At 46.5% G+C, this 24,957-nt stretch overlaps 1 protein-coding gene across 1 annotated transcript in view; it reads left to right on the top strand.

The window, feature by feature from the left end:
- Positions 1-18,550, top strand: part of LOC311512789 (uncharacterized protein) — a 51,130-nt gene extending 32,580 nt beyond the window's left edge. The window contains exons 5-9 of the mRNA XM_084614158.1: positions 1,400-1,438; positions 6,594-6,632; positions 11,773-11,811; positions 16,136-16,159; positions 18,266-18,550. Coding sequence (XP_084470284.1) covers positions 1,400-1,438; positions 6,594-6,632; positions 11,773-11,811; positions 16,136-16,153 — 135 coding nt within the window. The 3' untranslated portion in view covers positions 16,154-16,159; positions 18,266-18,550. The remainder of the gene's footprint in view (positions 1-1,399; positions 1,439-6,593; positions 6,633-11,772; positions 11,812-16,135; positions 16,160-18,265) is intronic.
- The last annotated feature ends 6,407 nt before the right edge of the window (positions 18,551-24,957 follow it).

Below are 24,957 nucleotides of genomic sequence, written 5' to 3'. Positions count from 1 at the left end.
TGGAACCCCCTTTCAGGTAGTTGAAGGCTGCTATCAAATCCCCCCTCACTCTTCTCTTCTGCAGACTAAACAAGCCCAGTTCCCTCAGCCTCTCCTCTTAAATCCCCTGCCCCAGCCCCCTAATCATTTTCATTGCTCTCCACTGTAGTCTCTCCAATTTGTCTACATCCTTTCTGTAGTGGGGGCCCCAACACTGGACGCAATACTCCAGATGTGGCCTCACCAGTGCTGAATAGAGGGGAATAATCACTTCCCTCAATCTGCTGGCAGTGTTCCTACTAATGCAGCCCAAGATGCTGTTAGCCTTCTTGGCAACAAGGGCACCCTGCTGACTCATAGCCAGCTTCTCATCCACTGCAATCCCCAGGTCCTTTTCTGCAGAACTGCTACTTAGCCTGTCAGTCCCCAGGCAGTAGCGGTGCATGGGATTCTTCCGTCCAAAGTGCAGGACTCTGCACTGGTCCTTGTTGCACCTCATCAGATTTCTTTTGGCACAATCCTCCAATTTGTCTAGGTCACTCTGGACCCTATCCCTACCCTCCAGCATATCTACCTCTCCCCGCAGCTTAGTGTCACCTCTGAACTTGCAGAGGGTGCAATCCATCCCATATCCAGATCATTAACAAAGACATGGAACAAAACAGGCCCCAGGACCGGCCCCTGGGACACTCTGCTTGATACCGGCTGCCAACTAGACATCCAGTCGTTGATCACTACCCGTTGAGCCCGACTATCTAGCCAGCTTTCTATCCACCTTATAGTCCATTCATCCTATCCGTAACTCTTTAACTTGCTAGCAGGAATACTGTGGGAGACCGTAGCAAAAGCTTTGCTAAAGTCAAGATATATCATGTCCACTGCTTTCCGCATATCCACAGAGCCAGTTATCTCATCATAGAAGGCAATCAGGTTGGTCAGGCCTGACTATTGTAACTGCAGTTATAACCAGCAAAACTGCTTTTGCTGGTATTGCTGGGCCTGGTGTACAATTCAGTGTTCGGCCAGTGTCGCTATATCAGCCAGCAGTGTGAAAAACGCTATGCTGAAAAATCCCCAGGATAGAGGCAACTAGACCGACAGAAGGGTGAGTCTCTCAGCTTCCTGAACATCAAGTGGGGAGGTGGTCTTATTATGTCGGAACAAGTCCTTAAGTAAACATATGCAGCCTTACTCTAGGGACTATGCAGGCATAGGCTCTGTAGTGTAGACATGGCCTCATTTCCCTTTCGAGGAGAATATGCCATACCAGCAAAAGCACACGAGTGTACTGGTAGAACTGTACTGGCAAAGCATTCCTAGTGTAGAGCTTTCTGATAACGCTATTGCCATTGTGAGGAATCAACAACCTTGAAATGATATTGGAGAAGGAGTTTCTTGATCCTGCTCTATTTCCTTACAGGTGTTTCTAAAACGTCCAGCTGGAGGAGGTTTTGCTCCGGTGAGTACTCAAAATTACTTTGCTGTCCACCTGTTTTATATAATCATGACAAAGGACATGCTTCCATGCAAATGACTGGTTCTGCTCGATAATGATCCAAAGCAATGTGCAGACTAACACATGTTCATTTTCATCACCTGAATCACATGCCACCAACAGAAGGTTGATTTTCCTTTTGGGTGGTTCGGGTTCTGTAGTTTCCACATTGGAGTGTTGTCAAAAGTCTTAAAAGAGCAACATGTTCCACACCTTGTCCCTCTCAGATTTTGGAAGGCACTTCAGATTCTTAAGCCTTGGGTTGAGTGCTGTAGCTATCTTTAGAAATCTCACATTGGTACCTTCTTTGCATTTTGTCAAATCTGCAGCGAAAGTGTTCTTAAAATAAACAACATGTTCTGGGTCATCATCCGAGACTGCTATAACATGAAATATATGTGGCAGAATGCGGGTAAAACACAGAGCAAGAGACATACAATCTCGCACAAGGAGTTCAGTCAGAAATTCAATTAGCGCATTTTCTTTTTTTTTTTTTTTTTTTTTGAAGAAGAAGTGTCACGAGAATGGAAGCATATCCTCTGGAATGGTGGCCAAAGCATGAAGGGCCATACGAATGTTTAGCATATCTGGCACGTAAATACCTTGCAATGCCGGCTGCAAAAGTGCCATGCGAATGCCTCTTTTTATTTACAATGTCACCTGAAAGTGAGAAGCGGGCAGCATTATCTCCTGTAAATGAAAACAAACTTCTTTGTCTTCGAAATTGGCTGAACAAGAAGTAGGATTGAGTGGAATTGTAGGCTCTACAGTTTTACATGGTTTTGTTTTTGAGTGCAGTTATTTTAAAATAAAATCTACCTTTGAAAGTTTCACTTTCACATGAAAGAGATTGCATGACAGTACTTGTATGAGGTGAATTGAAAAATACGATTTCTTTACATTGGAAGGACAGAACAGGTCAGACTGGTGGGGGAGTGGCACTAGATGTGAAAAAAACCAGGAGCAAATGAAATAAAAATCTTAAATGAACCAAACTGTACCATAGAATCTCTATGGATAGTAATTCCATAGACAACCCACCACCTGACCAGGATGGTAAAAGAGACTGTGAAATTCTCAGCGAGATTAGAGAGGCTATAAAACAAAACAAAACAAAACAAAAAAAACAACTCAATAATGATGGGGGATTTCAACAATCCCCATATTGACTGGGTACATGTCATCTTAGGACGGGATGAAGATATACAGTTTCTTGACACCTTAAATGACTGCTTCTTGGAGAAGCTAGTCCTGGGACCCCCAAGAGGAGAGGCAATCTTTGATTGAGTACTAAGTGGAACCCAGGATCTGGTCCAAGAAGTGAATATAGCTGGATTGCTTGGTAATCGTGAGCATAATATAATTAAATGTAACATCCCTCGGGTGGGAGAAAAACCACAGCAGCCCACCATAGCTGCGTTTAATTTCAGAAAGGGGAAGAACACAAAAATGAGGAAGTCAATTAAACAGAAATTAAAAGGTACAGTGCCAAATGTGAAATCCCCCCAAGCTGCATGGAAACTTTTTAAAGACACCATAATGGAGGCTCAACTTAAATACATCCCCCAAATTAAAAAACATAATTAGAGAACCCTAAAAGTTCCACCATGGCTAAACAAAGTAAAAAAAGCACTGAGAGGCAAAAGGCATCCTTTAAATGTGGAAGTTAAATCCTACAGAGGAAAATGGAAAGGAGAATAAACTCTGGCAAGTGAAGTGTAAAAATACAATTAGGAAGGTCAAAAAAGAATTTGAAGAACAACTAGCAAAAGACTCAAAAAGTAAGAGCCAAATGTTTTGAAGTAGATCAGAAGCAGGAAGCTGCTAAACAACCGGTGGTGCCACTGGACGATTGAGATGCTAAAGGAGCACTCAAGGACGATAAAGCCATTGCGGAGAAACGAAATAAATTCTTTGCGTCGGTCTTCACGGCTGAGGACGTGAGGGAGATTCCCAAACCAGAGCCATTCTTTTTAGGTGACAAATCTGAGGAACTGTCCCAGATTGAGGTATCATTAGAGGAGCTTTTGGAACAGATTGCAAAATTAAAGAGTAATAAGTCCCCAGGACCAGATGGCATTCACTCAAGTGTTCTCTTGGAACTCAAATGTGAAATTGCAGAACTACTAAGTGTGGTACGTAACCTATCATTTCAATCACCTTCTGTACCAGATGACTGGAGCATTGCTAACGTGACACCAATTTTTAAAAAAGACTCGAGAGGTGATCCCGGTAATTATAGGCTGGTAAGCCTAACTTGAGTGCCGGGCAAGCTGGTTGAAACTGTAGTAAAGAACAGAATTACCGGACACCTAGATGAACACAATTTGTTGGGGGAAGAGTCCACATGGTTTTTGTAAAGAGCAATCATGCCTTACCCATCTACTAGAATTCTTTGAGGGGGGTCAACAAGCACGTGGACAAGGGGGAATCCAGTGGATATAGTGTACTTAGATTTCCAGAAAGTCTTTGACAAGCTCCCTCATCGAAGGTTCTTAAGCAAAGTAAGATGTCATGGGATAAGAGGGAAGGTCCTCTCATGGATCAGCAACTGGTTAAAAGATAGGAAACAACGGGTAGGAATAAAGGGTCAATTTTCAGTCAAGAGTGGTATCCTGCAGGGATGTGTACTTGGACCAGTACTACTCACCATATTCATAAACAATCTGGAAAAAGGGATAAACAGTGAGGTGGCAAAATTTGCAGATGATAAATATCTTGAGCAGTTTTGTAAGTCCAAAGCAGACTGCGAAGAGTTACAAAGGGATCTCCCAAAAACTGGGTGACTGGGCAACAAAATGGCAGATGAACTTCATTGTTGATAAATGCAAAGTAATGCACATGGGAAAACAAAATCCCAACTATAATATAAAATGATAGGATCTAAATTAGCTGTTGCCGCTCAAGAAAGATTTTTTTTCCAATGAAAACTATGAAAAATAGAACTAAAAATGTTTTGAATTTTGTTGATTCCCCAGAGTCCTATTTGCAAATAGTGTTCCAATGCTATTTTTCTTGGAAATTTGCCACAAACAAACTTATGATTTTTCAAAGAGCTCCATCAAAGAAGAAAGGGGGGAAAGAAAATGAAAAAATGAAAAGTTTCTCATTTCTGATTTTGTCAAAAAAGAAGTGATTAATTTTCTGGTAAAAAAGTGACAATTTGCTTGCAAAAATTCATTACGAAAAATGTTGATCATCTCTAATTCTTATCTTGAGGGATCAGAGTCACGAAAGGAAGCTCCCATATTCCAGGTTAATCTCCGCCCTGAGAAGCAAGGATAGGGGGACAGTTTCCCATGGCAGAGCTGTCTGGGGCCATGTCTACAATACGGACTTCGGCTGGCATAGCTCGATCTGTATGGGGTGTGAAGACGTTTGATTCCTTACGACATAGCTGCACTGGCAAAAGTCATAAAATCATAGAGGATTAGGTTTGGAAGAGACCTCAGAAGGTCATCTAGTCCAACCCCCTGCTCAAAGCTGGACCAATCCCCAACTAAATCATCCCACCCAGGGCTTTGTCAAGCCGGGCCTTAAAAACCTCTAAGGATGGAGATTCCACCACCTCCCTAGGGAGCCCATTCCAGTGCTTCACCACCCTCCTAGTGAAAAAGTGTTTGCTAATATCCAACCTAGACCTCCCCCACTGCAACTTGAGACCATTCCTCCTTGTTCTGCCGTCTGCCATCAATGAGAAGAGCCGAGCTCCATCGTCTTTGGAACTCCCCTTCAGGTAGTTGAAGGCTGCTATCAAATCCCCCCTCACTCTTCTCTTCTGCAGACTAAACAAGCCCAGTTCCCTCAGCCTCTCCTCTTAAATCCCCTGCCCCAGCCCCCTAATCATTTTCATTGCTCTCCGCTGTAGTCTCTCCAATTTGTCTACATCCTTTCTGTAGTGGGGGCCCCAAAACTGGACGCAATACTCCAGATGTGGCCTCACCAGTGCTGAATAGAGGGGAATAATCACTTCCCTCAATCTGCTGGCAATGCTCCTACTAATGCAGCCCAAGATGCTGTTAGCCTTCTTGGCAACAAGGGCACACAGCTGACTCATAGCCAGCTTCTCATCCACTGCAATCCCCAGGTCCTTTTCTGCAGAACTGCTACTTAGCCTGTCAGTCCCCAGGCAGTAGCAATGCATGGGATTCTTCCGTCCAAAGGGCAGGACTCTGCACTGGTCCTTCTTGAACCTCATCAGATTTCTTTTGGCAGAATCCTCCAATTTGTCTAGGTCCCTCTGGACCCTATCCCTACCCTCCAGCATATCTACCTCTCCCCGCAGCTTAGTGTCATCTCTGAACTTGCGGAGGGTGCAATCCATCCCATATCCCGATCATTAACAAAGACATGGAACAAAACAGGCCCCAGGACCGGCCCCTGGGACACTCTGCTTGATACCGGCTGCCAACTAGACATCCAGTCTTTGATCACTACCTGTTGAGCCCGACTATCTAGCCAGCTTTCTATCCACCTTATAGTCCATTCATCCTATCCGTAACTCTTTAACTTGCTAGCAAGAATACTGTGGGAGACCGTAGCAAAAGCTTTGCTAAAGTCAAGATATATCATGTCCACTGCTTTCCGCATATCCACAGAGCCAGTTATCTCATCATAGAAGGCAATCAGGTTGGTCAGGCCTGACTATTGTAACTGCAGTTATAACCAGCAAAACTGCTTTTGCTGGTATTGCTGGGCCTGGTGTACAATTCAGTGTTCGGCCAGTGTCACTATATCAGCCAGCAGTGTGAAAAACGCTATGCTGAAAAATCCCCAGGATAGAGGCAACTAGACCGACACAAGGGTGAGTCTCTCAGCTTCCTGAACATCAAGTGGGGAGGTGGTCTTATTATGGCGGAACAAGTCCTTAAGTCAACATATGCAGCCTTACTCTAGGGACTATGCAGGCATAGGCTCTGTAGTGTAGACATGGCCTCATTTCCCTTTCGAGGAGAATATGCCATACCAGCAAAAGCACACGAGTGTACTGGTAGAACTGTATTGGCAAAGCATTCCTAGTGTAGAGCTTTCTGATAACGCTATTGCCATTGTGAGGAATCAACAACCTTGAAATGATATTGGAGAAGGAGTTTCTTGATCCTGCTCTATTTCCTTACAGGTGTTTCTAAAACGTCCAGCTGGAGAAAGACTTCCTCAGGTGAGTACTCAAAATTACTTTGCTGTCCACCTGTTTTATATAATCATTACAGAGGACATGCTTCCATGCTAATGACTGGTTCTGCTCCATAATGATCCAAAGCAATGTGCAGACTAACACATGTTCATTTTCATCACCTGAATCACATGCCACCAACAGAAGGTTGATTTTCCTTTTGGGTGGTTCCGGTTCTGTAGCTTCCACATTGGAGTGTTGTCAGAAGTCTTAAAAGAGCTACATGTTCCACACCTTGTCCCGCTCAGATTTTGGAAGGCACTTCTGATTCTTAAGCCTTGGGTTGAGTGCTGTAGCTATCTTTAGAAATCTCACATTGGTACCTTCTTTGCATTTTGTCAAATCTGCAGCGAAAGTGTTCTTAAAATAAACAATATGTGCTGGGTCATCATCCGAGACTGCTATAACATGAAATATATGTGGCAGAATGCAGGTAAAACACAGAGCAAGAGACATACAATCTCACACAAGGAGTTCAGTCAGAAATTCAATTAGCGCATTTTCTTTTTTTTGAAGAAGAAGAAGAAGTGTCACGAGCATGGAAGCATATCCTCTGGAATGGTGGCCAAAGCATGAAGGGGCATACGTATGTTTAGCATATCTGGCACGTAAATACCTTGCAATGCCGGCTGCAAAAGTGCCATGCGAATGCCTCTTTTTATTTACAATGTCACCTGAAAGTGAGAAGCGGGCAGCATTATCTCCTGTAAATGAAAACAAACTTCTTTGTCTTCGAAATTGGCTGAACAAGAAGTAGGATTGAGTGGAATTGTAGGCTCTACAGTTTTACATGGTTTTGTTTTTGAGTGCTGTTATTTTAAAATAAAATCTACCTTTGAAAGTTTCACTTTCACATGAAAGAGATTGCATGACAGTACTTGTATGAGGTGAATTGAAAAATACGATTTCTTTACATTGGAAGGACAGAACCGGTCGGACTGGTGGGGGAGTGGCACTAGAGGTGAAAATAACAGAGTCAAATGAAATAGAAATCTTAAATGAACCAAACTGTACCATAGAGTCTCTATGGATAGTAATTTCATAGACAACCCACCACCTGACCAGGATGGTGATAGTGACTGTGAAATGCTCAGAGAGATTAGAGAGGCTATAAAACAAAACAAAACAAAAAAAACAACTCAATAATGATGGGGGATTTCAACAATCCCCATATTGACTAGGTACATGTCATCTTAGGACGGGATGAAGATATACAGTTTCTTGACACCTTAAATGACTGCTTCTTGGAGAAGCTAGTCCTGGGACCCCCAAGAGGAGAGGCAATCTTTGATTGAGTACTAAGTGGAACCCAGGATCTGGTCCAAGAAGTGAATATAGCTGGATTGCTTGGTAATCGTGAGCATAATATAATTAAATGTAACATCCCTCGGGTGGGAGAAAAACCACAGCAGCCCACCATAGCTGCATTTAATTTCAGAAAGGGGAAGAACACAAAAATGAGGAAGTCAATTAAACAGAAATTAAAAGGTACAGTGCCAAATGTGAAATCCCCCCAAGCTGCATGGAAACTTTTTAAAGACACCATAATGGAGGCTCAACTTAAATACATCCCCCAAATTAAAAAACATAATTAGAGAACCCTAAAAGTTCCACCATGGCTAAATAAAGTAAAAAAAGCACTGAGAGGCAAAAGGCATCCTTTAAATGTGGAAGTTAAATCCTACAGAGGAAAATGGAAAGGAGAATAAACTCTGGCAAGTGAAGTGTAAAAATACAATTAGGAAGGTCAAAAAAGAATTTGAAGAACAACTAGCAAAAGACTCAAAAAGTAAGAGCCAAATGTTTTGAAGTAGATCAGAAGCAGGAAGCTGCTAAACAACCGGTGGTGCCACTGGACGATTGAGATGCTAAAGGAGCACTCAAGGACGATAAAGCCATTGCGGAGAAACGAAATAAATTCTTTGCGTCGGTCGTCACGGCTGAGGACGTGAGGGAGATTCCCAAACCAGAGCCATTCTTTTTAGGTGACAAATCTGAGGAACTGTCCCAGATTGAGGTATCATTAGAGGAGCTTTTGGAACAGATTGCAAAATTAAAGAGTAATAAGTCCCCAGGACCAGATGGCATTCACTCAAGTGTTCTCGTGGAACTCAAATGTGAAATTGCAGAACTACTAAGTGTGGTACGTAACCTATCATTTCAATCACCTTCTGTACCAGATGACTGGAGCATTGCTAACGTGACACCAATTTTTAAAAAAAACTCGAGAGGTGATCCCGGTAATTACAGGCTGGTAAGCCTAACTTGAGTGCCGGCAAGCTGGTTGAAACTGTAGTAAAGAACAGAATTACCAGACACCTAGATGAACACAATTTGTTGGGGGAAGAGTCCACATGGTTTTTGTAAAGAGCAATCATGCCTTACCCATCTACTAGAATTCTTTGAGGGGGGTCAACAAGCCCGTGGACAAGGGGGAATCCAGTGGATATAGTGTACTTAGATTTCCAGAAAGTCTTTGACAAGCTCCCTCATCGAAAGTTCTTAAGCAAAGTAAGCTGTCATGGGATAAGAGGGAAGGTCCTCTCATGGATCAACAACTGGTTAAAAGATAGGAAACAACGGGTAGGAATAAAGGGTCAATTTTCAGTCAAGAGTGGTATCCTGCAGGGATCTGTACTTGGAGCAGTACTACTCACCATATCCATAAACAATCTGGAAAAAGGGATAAACAGTGAGGTGGCAAAATTTGCAGATGATAAATATCTTGAGCAGTTTTGTAAGTCCAAAGCAGACTGCGAAGAGTTACAAAGGGATCTCCCAAAAACTGGGTGACTGGGCAACAAAATGGCAGATGAACTTCATTGTTGATAAATGCAAAGTAATGCACATGGGAAAACAAAATCCCAACTATAATATAAAATGATAGGATCTAAATTAGCTGTTGCCGCTCAAGAAAGATTTTTTTTCCAATGAAAACTATGAAAAATAGAACTAAAAATGTTTTGAATTTTGTTGATTCCCCAGAGTCCTATTTGCAAATAGTCTTCCAATGCTATTTTTCTTGGAAATTTGCCACAAACAAACTTATAATTTTTCAAAGAGCTCCATCAAAGAAGAAAGGGGGGAAAGAAAATGAAAAAATGAAAACTTTCTCATTTCTGATTTTGTCAAAAAAGAAGTGATTAATTTTCTGGTAAAAAAGTGACAATTTGCTTGCAAAAATTCATTACGAAAAATGTTGATCATCTCTAATTCTTATCTTGAGGGATCAGAATCACGAAAGGAAGCTCCCATATTCCAGGTTAATCTCCGCCCTGAGAAGCAAGGATAGGGGGACAGTTTCCCATGGCAGAGCTGTCTGGGGCCATGTCTACAATACGGACTTCGGCTGGCATAGCTCGATCTGTATGGGGTGTGAAGACGTTTGATTCCTTATGACATAGCTGCACTGGCAAAAGTCATAAAATCATAGAGGATTAGGTTTGGAAGAGACCTCAGAAGGTCATCTAGTCCAACCCCCTGCTCAAAGCTGGACCAATCCCCAACTAAATCATCCCACCCAGGGCTTTGTCAAGCCGGGCCTTAAAAACCTCTAAGGATGGAGATTCCACCACCTCCCTAGGGAGCCCATTCCAGTGCTTCACCACCCTCCTAGTGAAAAAGTGTTTGCTAATATCCAACCTAGACCTCCCCCACTGCAACTTGAGACCATTCCTCCTTGTTCTGCCGTCTGCCATCAATGAGAAGAGCCGAGCTCCATCGTCTTTGGAACTCCCCTTCAGGTAGTTGAAGGCTGCTATCAAATCCCCCCTCACTCTTCTCTTCTGCAGACTAAACAAGCCCAGTTCCCTCAGCCTCTCCTCTTAAATCCCCTGCCCCAGCCCCCTAATCATTTTCATTGCTCTCCGCTGTAGTCTCTCCAATTTGTCTACATCCTTTCTGTAGTGGGGGCCCCAAAACTGGACGCAATACTCCAGATGTGGCCTCACCAGTGCTGAATAGAGGGGAATAATCACTTCCCTCAATCTGCTGGCAATGCTCCTACTAATGCAGCCCAAGATGCTGTTAGCCTTCTGGGCAACAAGGGCACACAGCTGACTCATAGCCAGCTTCTCATCCACTGCAATCCCCAGGTCCTTTTCTGCAGAACTGCTACTTAGCCTGTCAGTCCCCAGGCAGTAGCAATGCATGGGATTCTTCCGTCCAAAGGGCAGGACTCTGCACTGGTCCTTCTTGAACCTCATCAGATTTCTTTTGGCACAATCCTCCAATTTGTCTAGGTCACTCTGGACCCTATCCCTACCTCCAGCATATCTACCTCTCCCCGCAGCTTAGTGTCATCTCTGAACTTGCGGAGGGTGCAATCCATCCCATATCCCGATCATTAACAAAGACATGGAACAAAACAGGCCCCAGGACCGGCCCCTGGGACACTCTGCTTGATACCGGCTGCCAACTAGACATCCAGTCTTTGATCACTACCTGTTGAGCCCGACTATCTAGCCAGCTTTCTATCCACCTTATAGTCCATTCATCCTATCCGTAACTCTTTAACTTGCTAGCAAGAATACTGTGGGAGACCGTAGCAAAAGCTTTGCTAAAGTCAAGATATATCATGTCCACTGCTTTCCGCATATCCACAGAGCCAGTTATCTCATCATAGAAGGCAATCAGGTTGGTCAGGCCTGACTATTGTAACTGCAGTTATAACCAGCAAAACTGCTTTTGCTGGTATTGCTGGGCCTGGTGTACAATTCAGTGTTCGGCCAGTGTCACTATATCAGCCAGCAGTGTGAAAAACGCTATGCTGAAAAATCCCCAGGATAGAGGCAACTAGACCGACAGAAGGGTGAGTCTCTCAGCTTCCTGAACATCAAGTGGGGAGGTGGTCTTATTATGTCGGAACAAGTCCTTAAGTCAACATATGCAGCCTTACTCTAGGGACTATGCAGGCATAGGCTCTGTAGTGTAGACATGGCCTCATTTCCCTTTCGAGGAGAATATGCCATACCAGCAAAAGCACACGAGTGTACTGGTAGAACTGTACTGGCAAAGCATTCATAGTGTAGAGCTTTCTGATAACGCTATTGCCATTGTGAGGAATCAACAACCTTGAAATGATATTGGAGAAGGAGTTTCTTGATCCTGCTCTATTTCCTTACAGGTGTTTCTAAAACGTCCAGCTGGAGAAGGTTTTGCTCCGGTGAGTACTCAAAATTACTTTGCTGTCCACCTGTTTTATATAATCATTACAAAGGACATGCTTCCATGCAAATGACTGGTTCTGCTTGATAATGATCCAAAGCAATGTGCAGACTAACACATGTTCATTTTCATCACCTGAATCACATGCCACCAACAGAAGGTTGATTTTCCTTTTGGGTGGTTCCGGTTCTGTCGCTTCCACATTGGAGTGTTGTCAGAAGTCTTAAAAGAGCTACATGTTCCACACCTTGTCCCGCTCAGATTTTGGAAGGCACTTCTGATTCTTAAGCCTTGGGTTGAGTGCTGTAGCTATCTTTAGAAATCTCACATTGGTACCTTCTTTGCATTTTGTCAAATCTGCAGCGAAAGTGTTCTTAAAATAAACAACATGTGCTGGGTCATCATCCGAGACTGCTATAACATGAAATATATGTGGCAGAATGCGGGTAAAACACAGAGCAAGAGACATACAATCTCGCACAAGGAGTTCAGTCAGAAATTCAATTAGCGCATTTTCTTTTTTTTTTGAAGAAGAAGTGTCACGAGCATGGAAGCATATCCTCTGGAATGGTGGCCAAAGCATGAAGGGGCATACGTATGTTTAGCATATCTGGCACGTAAATACCTTGCAATGCCGGCTGCAAAAGTGCCATGCGAATGCCTCTTTTTATTTACAATGTCACCTGAAAGTGAGAAGCGGGCAGCATTATCTCCTGTAAATGAAAACAAACTTCTTTGTCTTCGAAATTGGCTGAACAAGAAGTAGGATTGAGTGGAACTGTATGCTCTACAGTTTTACATGGTTTTGTTTTTGAGTGCAGTTATTTTAAAATAAAATCTACCTTTGAAAGTTTCACTTTCACATGAAAGAGATTGCATGACAGTACTTGTATGAGGTGAATTGAAAAATACGATTTCTTTACATTGGAAGGACAGAACCGGTCGGACTGGTGGGGGAGTGGCACTAGAGGTGAAAAAAACAGAGTCAAATGAAATAGAAATCTTAAATGAACCAAACTGTACCATAGAGTCTCTATGGATAGTAATTTCATAGACAACCCACCACCTGACCAGGATGGTGATAGTGACTGTGAAATGCTCAGAGAGATTAGAGAGGCTATAAAACAAAACAAAACAAAAAAAACAACTCAATAATGATGGGGGATTTCAACAATCCCCATATTGACTGGGTACATGTCATCTTAGGACGGGATGAAGATATACAGTTTCTTGACACCTTAAATGACTGCTTCTTGGAGAAGCTAGTCCTGGGACCCCCAAGAGGAGAGGCAATCTTTGATTGAGTACTAAGTGGAACCCAGGATCTGGTCCAAGAAGTGAATATAGCTGGATTGCTTGGTAATCGTGAGCATAATATAATTAAATGTAACATCCCTCGGGTGGGAGAAAAACCACAGCAGCCCACCATAGCTGCATTTAATTTCAGAAAGGGGAAGAACACAAAAATGAGGAAGTCAATTAAACAGAAATTAAAAGGTACAGTGCCAAATGTGAAATCCCCCCAAGCTGCATGGAAACTTTTTAAAGACACCATAATGGAGGCTCAACTTAAATACATCCCCCAAATTAAAAAACATAATTAGAGAACCCTAAAAGTTCCACCATGGCTAAACAAAGTAAAAAAAGCACTGAGAGGCAAAAGGCATCCTTTAAATGTGGAAGTTAAATCCTACAGAGGAAAATGGAAAGGAGAATAAACTCTGGCAAGTGAAGTGTAAAAATACAATTAGGAAGGTCAAAAAAGAATTTGAAGAACAACTAGCAAAAGACTCAAAAAGTAAGAGCCAAATGTTTTGAAGTAGATCAGAAGCAGGAAGCTGCTAAACAACCGGTGGTGCCACTGGACGATTGAGATGCTAAAGGAGCACTCAAGGACGATAAAGCCATTGCGGAGAAACGAAATAAATTCTTTGCGTCGGTCGTCACGGCTGAGGACGTGAGGGAGATTCCCAAACCAGAGCCATTCTTTTCCCCAGAGTCCTATTTGCAAATAGAGTTCCAATGCTATTTTTCTTGGAAATTTGCCACAGACAACCTTATAATTTTTCAAAGAGCTCCATCAAAGAAGAAAGGGGGGAAAGAAAGTTAAATCTCACAGTGGCCGGAGCCGGTGTGTGATCACCATCCCCCCGTGGGGCCCCATGCTCCGGGGCCCCCTGGGGGGTCGTCCGCGTCTGCTCAGGGGCTTTCGCTGGTGCAACAAATGGTTCACGCAGCGAAGACTCGCTCAGATCTTACAGCGGAGGAGCTGGCTGATCTGGTCTCAGTTTGTCCGGTGACCTGGCAGGATGATGGCCAGGGCAACCAGGTTGCAATCTGGGTCAGTTTGCCTTACTCGGTGATCAGAGAGGTAAAGAAAGCGATTCGCGAGTTCGGCCTCACTAGCACATATGTACGTGGTCTCATTGAAGGGCTAGGTACTGGGTACACCCCGATCCCTGAAGATTGGAAGGCGCTGTTACGCATGATGCTGACACCCAGTCAGTATGTTATTTGGCTTGGTGAGTATCGGCAGATGGGGGAACGCCAAGCCCAGGTATATAGAAAGCAAGGTATCATTTATGAGCACTTGGCAGGGGAGGGCCAGTTTGCTACCGTTCAGATGCAGACTCAACTCCCTCAGGCCGTCTTCCCCATTATATCCACCTGCGCCCAGCATGCTTTCCGGAAGGTCCCGGATTCAGGCAAGCCTACCAAAAGCTTTGCCAGTATCCGTCAGGGTGCATCAGAGTCCTTTATGGATTTTACCAACAGATTGCAGGAGGCTATCTTCCGACAGGTGGATAACCCTACGGCAGCTCAGGAGATCCTGTTAAAAATGGCGGTTGAAAATGTGAACGAGGATTGTCGCCGTGCTCTCCAGGCGGCACAAGCCCCCGGCGTTCTAGAGGAAGGCTGAAGTCTTCAATGAGTGTCTTTGTTGCTTGCAGCATAGGTGGGGGGAGGGATAGCTCAGTGGTTTGAGCATTGGCCTGCTAAACCCAGGGTTGTGAGTTCAATCCTTGAGGGGGCCATTTAGGGATCTGGGGCAAAAATTGGGGATTGGTCCTGCTTTGAGCAGGGGGTTGGACTAGATGACCTCCTGATGTCCCTTCCCAACCCTGATATTCTATGATTCTATGAAAGCCAAGCATGGGGCCCCTGTGTCATGAGTCCCCAGCCAAGGTTGAGCAATTCCCTTGGTGTGGCCTCATGCAGGTGAGTGATTGCATTGTAGTTCCCTTGCTGGATAACGGCTAGTGATGTCTGTTCAACAGCACCCACCCTGGTGTTGGTTACCTCCCTTGTCATTGTCTCTGTGTAGCTAGTATCTGGGTGCCTCCCAAACCCACAGCATGTTTTAGTGAAAACCATACAACACAATTCTTATAATTTCATATGCATTCGTGCTACACATGTTTAGATAGAACAATGTCTTTCAGCAGATCATAACCTTTCCCCTGATACCTTACCAGGCATGCTTTATATGCAAGATCACAGTTATCTAAAAATGAGGAATATGGGGTTTACAGGATGCTCCCCCGAGGTATAGAGTGTCACACCCATGTTTCAAAATCTGGAGTTTCAGGTGTTGCTTTATAACCTGGTGGGACGGTCAAGATCAATCTATAGCTGCCATTCTCCTCATCTCCGTCCCTTGCCCAAAGGGAAGCAGCGCTGGGCCCGTACAAATGCTGGTGGTAACAATGAAAGTAATGGTAGGGGTAACATACTCTCTATTATAATGACGATTCTCTCTCAGAAATAGGATTGGATATGTCTGCGCTTTCCTCTTTGCCCAAAGGTGAACTTTTAGCATTCCCTATAGCTGAGTTTGGATTGTTTGAGTGAGCAGAAAGGAGGATAAAAGGTTCTCCTCACTTATTAAGAAAATTCTTTACATCTATTATTGTGTTTCGATAGATTAAAAGCCACTTTTGTCCAAATCTCAGATTCGGTGTGTACAGATTCAGTTCTAAGAAGTTTGTGTGCCGGAGAAATAGAGAGGCCCTCACTGACTGACGTTAGCTTACTATGCCATTTCCCTTACACATTTAGGCCAACAGGAGGAAAAGCTGTCATTCATTTAGGGGGTCTCACAGTTGAGGGTTTCAAGTACAGATGCCTGGGGCTCGATTTCAAAAGGTGCTAAACACCCTGGGCTACACCAGAAGTCAGTAGCAGCTCTGGGACAGCAACAAAGTTTGCCATGACACAAGCACCACAGCTGCTTCTGCCAGGGATAGGAGCTAACCACCCTCATTCCAATGTCACAGGAAGTCACTGGAAAAAAATAACTTTCTTGTATTTTCTCTCTAAAGGGTTTACTGGGGCAATGATCTGTGGTGAGTATCTCAAGTTCTCTCTCTTTGAGAATCTCTTGCGTTATCTTGGCAGCTCTCATAATGGGAATGGAGACTGGAGCCATTTGAGTTAAAGGAGGCACCCTCAGTATATTTCATGGTACAACCTCAGTGAAAGGAAAAAAGTGCCCCCCGCTCTTGCTGCTGCCCACCAGCCCTGACACAGAAGGGTCCCCCACCCAGCGGCATCTGCCAATGGCATGAAACTGTTTGTTTCAGCTGCTGCCTTCAGTCCATGCCAAGGAGTAACAACTAGCGAGCAGAAACAAAGCTTTACCTTTTCATTTCGGAGGTATTATTTTCCTGCTTGTCTGGTAGTTAGAGAGAGGATGGGGGAGTGACAGGCTCAAATGTATGTTAACAGAGAACACCACCAGCACAATTCATAGGTACACACATTTTAAGGCCAGAAGGGACCGTTCTCTTCAGCTAGTCTGACCTCCTGCAGAACACAGTCCAGGGAATTTCATCCAGTCCTTCCTGCAACTAGCCCATGATTTCTAGGTGAGCTAGGGCACACCCCAAAGAAAGATATCCTGGCAGAAGCCTCACCAGCGCCTCCATGTGTTAAGACTGTAAGTTGCATTTTCAAAAGTGAGGAAGACTTCGGTACTTCATATCCCCAGACTTTCACCAGGACTCAGGCTCTTAAGTGCCTCCGTCAATTTTGAATGTGGGACCTGGACTCCTAAATCACGTAGATGCTTATGCAAAATTTATACCAAGACTTGACTGACAGACTTTGAGTGATGGAGATTCCATCTTGTCCCTTGGTAACTTCCCCATTTGATGGCTGTGTTCATTTAAGACTGGTTCATGTAAGAGGGAATGGGTCCTGTTCACCTGTAATTAGTTAGGTCCCTCCCAGTGGGTCCTGATAGAGGGCACCTGGCCTCCATGCAGGGAGCTGTTAAGAATTGCTAGGAGAGAGCTGTCTGAGATCTGAGAAGGCTGCAGTGGAAGATGTTGGGGAAGAGACCTGCACAGAGAGAGAACTTCCGAGAGCTGTTCGGCTAGTGCTGTGGGTGGCAGCCACTGGAGAAAACTGGCCAGAGCAGGGAAACCCTGCTGAACAGACGGTGTGTGAAGGGGTCCCGAGGGAAAGGGGACAAACTAGCTCAATCAGGGCAGGCTGAGCCAAGAAGCAGAGAGTTGTTTCTAGACTGAGGCTCCCAGGAGATGCTGCTTAGTAGGGGTAGGACTCACAGGCAAGGGGGCCTGAAGAGTGGAACACTGTGGGGAGCCCTCTCGCAGAAGACCCGAACTGAGGGCTGCGGGAGGAGAGAGGTAAGAAGGATGGAGAATCACCAGAGGTGTGGAGGCCCTAGAATAGGGGCCCAAAAGAACTGGGGAACAGTGTGGTTGTTGACTCTCAGGAGCATAGGCGCCAACTCCATGGGTGCTCTGGGGCTTCCATTAGCCAAACCTGGAAGAATCTACCGTGTAGCAGCACTGGCTTTGTGACATACTTCCTCTCCACAACCACTTTTCCTGATCTCACAGCAGCCACTTCACCACCAGGATCATGCACCACAGATCAGGAGCAGGGCAGAGGGCTACTCTCAACATCACTGAGCTGCCCCCTTCAAGCACGCAAGACTTCTTCCCCTTTCCTCCTGTCACCCTCTCCATTGAATGCAATGCTAGGAAGTGCAATGCTGTCTCATTGACACAGCATTCCCGTGGCAGACAGAATAAACTCTGTGTGGGTAAATACTGACACAGTGGCAGGGATTTGACGAGTGTGTGATAACCAGAGCATAAATCCCAGTGGCAGCTCAAATCCCCAAAAGAAAGTTTTAATTTCTAAAATTACCCTTCCCTTTAACAAATCCAAGAGCTCAGTTCCAGCCCTCCCAAATCTCCCCTGGCCCTCTCCTCCCTCATTTCCCCATCCAGTGCCATCAATCGCAGTTTGTAAAGGGCACTGCTGTACAATGCACAATACTGGAAGTGGAATGCTGGCGGTCGCACACAGCTGTAGGGGACTAGAAAGGGACTAAACTCCTCCAGGGAGTGCGGGAGGGTTCTTGTCTGATTCCCTGTGGGTTACTGGGACCATAATGACCATTTGCCATCTCTCCCCAGGACTAAGAATTATGAATTACTAACTCAAACGCTGGCGAAACCGGATTGGCTGACTTCGATGATGACACCTGCCATTACGCTCCCCGTGCTGCTGCCTCACAACTCTTCCACCAATCAAATGCTGACTGAAAATCATGAATCCTACTGAATGGGCCTCTAGCTGATTACTGTGACAGTCCTTGATTTTTATGCTTTTTGATGTAACAGGGAGCGGAGGGACACTGAGCTCTGTCCCGCAGCTGCCCTGGGGGATTGCGAGAGCTTTGCAAAAATTAAAATAAATACAAACGCACAAAAAATGTTCAGTAACTGTTGGTTTTTTTACATTTTAGTAAATTAAATTTCCTTCCAGGCTGGGATAGGATTCGCTCCTCTGTAAACGCTGACACGACTGTGAGTCATTTCTAAACTCTTTGTAGGCAATGTTTACTGTATGGGGGGTGGGGGAAGACACTGTTCTCCAGTATTCCTCTCTCTCCCTCAGTGGTGAAACCAGGGAAGCAGCAGCACTGGGAAAAATGAATAATGGAGTGGCTCACAAATCCAGAAGAGCAGGAGGGAAGAGTATCCGTTAACTGAGCTACAGAACTACACTACCAGGGCTAGAGAACATGTGGCAAGTTTTCCTTTCAGGGTAGATGCTCCAGCACATAATCCTCAAAAATCTAGAGGTGCCTCCTTGCACTCCATAAAACGATCCCTTTCCAGAACAGTTACGCTCTTTTGGCTTGAACGCCGGACAAGAAACCACTCCCATTAAAACCACCCATAAACTGCACCTCAATCTTGCTTCTTCAAAGGACACAGATTACAGATAAATTCATGAGAAGGTTTAATTTGTTCTTAATTATTTTGGGCTTTAGCCCCTTCCACTGGCTTCTCAGCCTCATCCAGCCCAGCTCCCTATATCCGGACTGTCACCTTCTATCCTTCATGTGAGACACAAAATCTCTTCCCCAAAAGACATTGGGGCTGGGATTTGCAAAGAATCCTAATTTCCTTCGGTCTGTCTGAAGATCCCAACCTAGGGCAACAGAGCAATATTTTGCAAAGCAGATGGGAGCAGGGCTGCTCTTTTTGCTCATTCCACTAACATGTCAAATGCTGCTAGAAATAAAAGTGGCAACTCTTCCTGAACCCCTCTCCACGTTCTCATGACTCGACTGGATTGTGACCACAGAAGCAGCCACTTCCAAACAACCTGTTAGGAAGCTGTCAAAGCTCTGATCCACTGCCCCACCAGACTGCTGTGAGGGGACCCAGACACTGGTTTCCATGTCTTTCAAGCCTCCAGAGTCTGAATACACATGAGCCCAGACACTGGCTCTGTCTTGGGGTCCTTATGCACACTCCCAGGGTGCTGATCTATCTAGCACCCCGTCCTGAGAGTTGCAGCCAGGGGGTCCAACCACCCAGTTGCTAGAATCAGTGCTGATTCCTCTGACTCTCCTGTAGCTTAAACTCACCCTCCTCCAGAATCCCACTGAAGATAGGAGCCTTCCAGTTTAACTCTCCCAGGGGGCCCATGATGAGGTGAAATATGTAACATGGAGAGAGGCACTTTGCATAGGATTCTCAAATACTATTGCACTTTACTTAAGCACAAGAAATACACAGAGAGAGCAGCTCATATCTAAACCCACAAACATCCTAAACACATTGCCTCTCACTCTGGCTCACCCTTCCCTTGGGAATCCTTTCGGAACCATCCGACTTCAGGTAGGCAGGGTTCCCCTGCCTCATCAGGCTCCTGCATCACTTCCCCTCAGCTTGAACTGGTGACAACAGCCAAAGACCCCAAATAGATCAACTCCTGCCTTCCTAATCTTCCCATCCCGTCAGGTGACTCTTGGATCTGTTTCCTCAGGCAATTTCATTGCCAGTGGACCACTCCCCTGACAAACTGATCCCCAGGTTGGGAGCCAGTCTTTATTTCAATAGGGGCCATCCCAATTTAATGACCCTCTACTGTCAGTGCTGTATCATTACACCTTGGACTTTCAGTCTACCATGGAGACAAGATCACAGAGAAGACCCCCCCCACACACACACACATTCAAAATGAAGTTTGCAATCTAATAAAGATACAGATGGACAGTTCATAAGCTCACACAGAATTCATGAACTGCATGGGCAGATTCCCAAATCATCAAGAAGCCACGCGAAAAATGTGCCTACAAAGGCTAGAGTCCACTATCAAATCTTAAAAAAAAATGAAGGTGTAACCCATACCTCCCCTGGGTGGCTGTGTGCCCTCTAGCAGCAGGACATCGTACAGGTGTATTAGTCCGCAACTGACTTTGCGCAAACAAATATAACCCTTTCAGCTCTGGCATGATTTCAGATGTAGCTAGCCAGGGTTCAGTCCCCCCCAGTGGCTCCTTCCCAGGTGAGATTTGTCAGAAGAGATGGTCCATATGAGGATTTGAGCCGCAATGGAACTCTGAAAGTTGGGATGAGCTTTCGCCGCGAGGGCAGCTTTTAGCTCTTGGTGATGGGGGTACTGTTACCACCATGAGTAGACATTGTGGCTCTCGGCTCCCCCTCGTGGTTAGTCCACATATAGCAGTTTATGAATCCCCTATTTTAGGATTCTTTAGCTCAGAGTCTCTTAGCTCAAACTCCAGCCACCAGACAGGAGCACAGACCTGCTCTGTGTAAGCGTAGGGCACAATGGGGCAAGAATGGCTCGAACAAACTGGGTAGCAGCAGGCTTCTTCGTGGTTCTGCATACATACAGAAATGGCAATAAGTACATCACCCATTAGGATGCAATAATCATCTGCAGGGCTTAGATCAGGTTTGCCAACATGATTTTTGGCTCCAGTAACGCAGCATTAGAGGTTATGTGACATATTTGGCCCTAAATTCCCAGCCATTTTAAGGCATATCCATGTCAGAAAATATCCAAGTTACAATTCAAACCATTTCATTTAGATTTTCTGGACAGCAATGAAGACTGTACCCTAAAGGGCTGATTGTCGGTGACACTCCATGGAATTGTGATTTTTATACTTACAAGGTATCTTCACATAAGCAAGGCATTTTAAAGTGCCCTTTATAGAATTTAATAATCAGGCCAACATTTTCCAAAAGGAACTAGCCATTCTGGGGAGCCCAAGCCTTCAAAGAGAGCTGATTTTCACAGGTTGGGTGCTCTGCACAAGGTGTTTTGAGTTGGGCTCCCAAAATCACAAGTCACTTCTGAAAATATATTTAAATAACCATAAAACAAATGCTCAAAGGAAAAGCTCCTGGTGCCCCAACTTTCAATCACATAATGATGGCTGCCAAGCAGGACAATCACATAAAGAGAATGAATTAACTCACCCATATCAATCAATCGAACAAAGCAGCCCATTAGTCCCTGGCCTAAAAAGTACCTTCAATCTTCCCCACAGCAGTTCCCTAACTGTGTGTCTCGACCCCAGCCATCAGCAGATGGAGTTCCAGCAACCCATTTTGCTCCGCACAGCGTGACCTCACATGTATGACACATTCGAAATCATGAGGCATTGAGAGTGCCATATTGCTCTACAATGTGCCATCCTCCACACAGCATGACTTTGCACATACCACACATATGAGGTCATTCAGCATGGAAGATGCCATTTGGTAGAGAAAGCTGGCATCCTCTACGAGGCGTGATGTCGCATGCGCCATACACGTGAGGTCACACTGTGCTGAGGATGCCATTTCGCTCTCCAAAATGGTGTCCTCCATGCTATCTGGGGCCCTGAAAGGAAATAATTCATTACAATGGGGTCGTCCCAGTCAAAAGTGTGGGAACCCATGCCCTAAACTCTGATATAAAGTTTAGGGAAGACAACAACAAACAACCACGTTTTCCTCCCATGTGCTGAGGCCAAAAACTTTCTAGACATGCAGTAGGCTTTGCTCGCTACCAGGTGCGGGTGGAAAATATTTGTTGGTACAGGATTATTCAGTGCTGTAATGTAAATAATGGGGTGATGGGTGCACTAATCTGAAAATGTAAATGCCTCACTCTTGTTAGATTAGAGGGTGCAGGAGATTGCAAAAGTGCTGCCACCTCAGCCAATTATCAATATCAGACCAGAGTATTCCCGGGAACTCGTTAAAAAGAGGCAGAAGAAAGAAATGTACCTAAAAAACCTGATCTACCTGTGCCAGATGTCGATGGCATATGCTGAGGTCAAATGCAGGCTGCAGTCGGGTGGCTTAGAGAGCAGATGTTTCAGCCAGATGTTCAGACCAGAGGCTGCGGCCGGATGTTTGAAGCTGAGACAGAAATCAGACACCGACACCAGGTGTCAAGTCCAGATGCCGAAGGCAGGGAAAGGAGGCCAAGTGTTGAGTCCAGCTGTTGAAGCCAGAGACAAAACACTTAGGCCCCCCCGTGGACCCCAGGCTACCAGAGGCCAGACATGAAGCCTGGACGATGGAGGCCTGGTGCCGAGTCCAGTCATGGAGGTGGGTTTCTCTGGTGACCAAAGACCTTCCAATCCCATCACTCCTTGCTGCGGGAAGGGGACTCAAACCCCCTCAGCCCCCAGGTTCAGAGGGTATTGTGACCCCTCCCCCTGAGAGCAGGGCAATGGGGGTGACACCCACCAATTCTGTCCACGCTGTGTGGCGAGAGGACTAAAGGGAGGAAGCTGGTCCTTTAACCCCCACCCCAAGGCTGGGAGGGGAGCAGTGGGGAGGCAGCTGTTCCATTACCCCTCCCCCTGCGACTTCTCCCTCCAGGCTGGAAGAAGCGAGCTGTTCCCTTGCGCCCCCCCGGGCTACATGAGGAGACAGGAGAGGGTTGAAACGTCTGGAGGGGGCAGAAGGAGTCTGTTCTAATGCGTCCCCCATGTTAAGCCTCCCAATAGGCTGCCTGAAAGGGGGCGGGGCTGTTCCTTTGCCCCGCCCACTGAAGGGTCCGGGGAGGAGCAGGAGGCCGTTCCATCGTCCCCCCCCCGCCGTTGCTTCCTCTCCACGTCTCGCGCTGTCTCCTCCCCACCCCGCAGACTCGCAAACGCCCCCGGTTCTTCCCGACTTTTCCAAAGCTCCGCCCCCTTCCCGCCCCCCCCCGGCGCTGCCTACCGCCGCGTGCCGGGCTGAGCGGAGGGGGCGGGGCAGAAACGGGGCGCGCGAGACCCACGGTCGCTGCCTCGCGGCGGGGTCCTCGCCCGCCCGCCCGCCCGCCAGGGATTGGTGTATCCGCGGCACGGGGAGTCCCGGGGCGGGACACGAGGAGCGAGGAAGGGATCTCGAGGGTCTGCAGGGAGAATGGGGGACAGGACGAGGAGAATGAGGGAATGGGAGGGGCTGTGAGGAGGTGTGTGGGGCAGGTCCTGAGGGGACACGCTTGGGGGGGGGCGCTGTGAGGAGGTGTGTGGGGTAGGTCCTGAGGGGACACATTTCGGGGGGGGGGCTGTGAGGAGGTGTGTGGGGCAGGTCCTGAGGGGACATACTGGGGGGCTGTGTGGAGGCGTATGGGGCACATCCTTTGAGGACACACTGGGGGGCTGTGAGGCCGCTTGTGGGGCCGGTCCTGAGGGGGGACACTGGTGAGGGGGGGCTGTGAGGAGGTGTATGGGGCAGGTCCTGTGGGGACATGCTTGGAGGGGGCTGTGAGGAAGTGTTTGGGGGAGGTCCTGAGGGGACACGCTTGGGGGGGGATGCTGTGAGGAGGTGTATGGGGCAGGTCCTGAGAGGACACGCTTGGGGGGGGGGCTGTGAGGAGGTGTATGGGGCAGGTCCTGTGGGGACACACTGGGGGGAGGGGACGCTGTGAGGAGGCTTATGGGGCAGGTCCTGAGGGGGGACACTGGAGGGCTGTGAGGAGGCGTATGGGGCAGGTCCTGAGGGGGGACACTGGGGGTCTGTGAGGGGGCGTATGGGGCAGGCCCTGTGAGGATGTATTGGGGAGTTACGAGGGGAGAGCTGTTGAGAGGCACAGACAGCACTGAGGTGGGGTGGTGAGCTGAGTCTGAGCAGACTCATATCGTATCATGAACACAGACCGGGCTGTGGGTGGAGCTGGGAACAGCGGAGAAGTAAGGCTGGCGATCCTCCCCCTCCTTGTTAAAGCAGTAACACCCAGGGAAACTGAGTCCTCTAGGGCTTGTGGGAGAAATGTGGGGTCTGGCCCACCGGGGCCTCTGCATATCACCCTTAGTCCAACGGGCTGGTGGAGAGATTTTATGGGAAACTGAGGATCATGCTGAGGACTTTTATGAATCAGCATCTGCAGGACTGGGACAAGAAACTGCCCCACCTGTGGTACAGGGAAGTGCCCCAGGAATCCACAGGGTTCTTCCCTTTTGAGCTGCTGTATGGGAGGAGAGTGAGGGGACCCCTGGACCTGGAGTAGGGATGACTGGGAGAAGAAGGGGGAAAAACCCCTGGTGGATCTCTTCCCTGAGATGGGAGCCAATCCTCCCATCAGGTGTCCCCTGTTCAGAGTCACTGGGAAAACAGCCCAGAACCTGGAGAGAGAGATCAAGGACATGTTGGCTTTAGAGGTGATCCAGCTGTTCAACAGCCCATGAGCCTCAGCCGTGGGGCTGGTCCCCAAGAAAGACGGGTCAATCTGATTCTGGGTGGACTATCAGAAGCTTAATGCCATCACCATGTCCGATGCCTACTCCATGCCTAGGCCTGGTGAGATACTAGACAAGCTGTGGAGGGCTCGTTACTCACTCCTATGGATCTCACCAAAG

The sequence above is a fragment of the Lepidochelys olivacea genome (assembly GCF_965140295.1).
Source record: "Lepidochelys olivacea isolate rLepOli2 genome assembly, chromosome: 24".
NCBI classification, from domain to species: Eukaryota; Metazoa; Chordata; order Testudines; family Cheloniidae; genus Lepidochelys; species Lepidochelys olivacea.
Note: the sequence above shows the minus strand (reverse complement) of the source record. Positions and strands in the feature narration are given on the sequence as shown.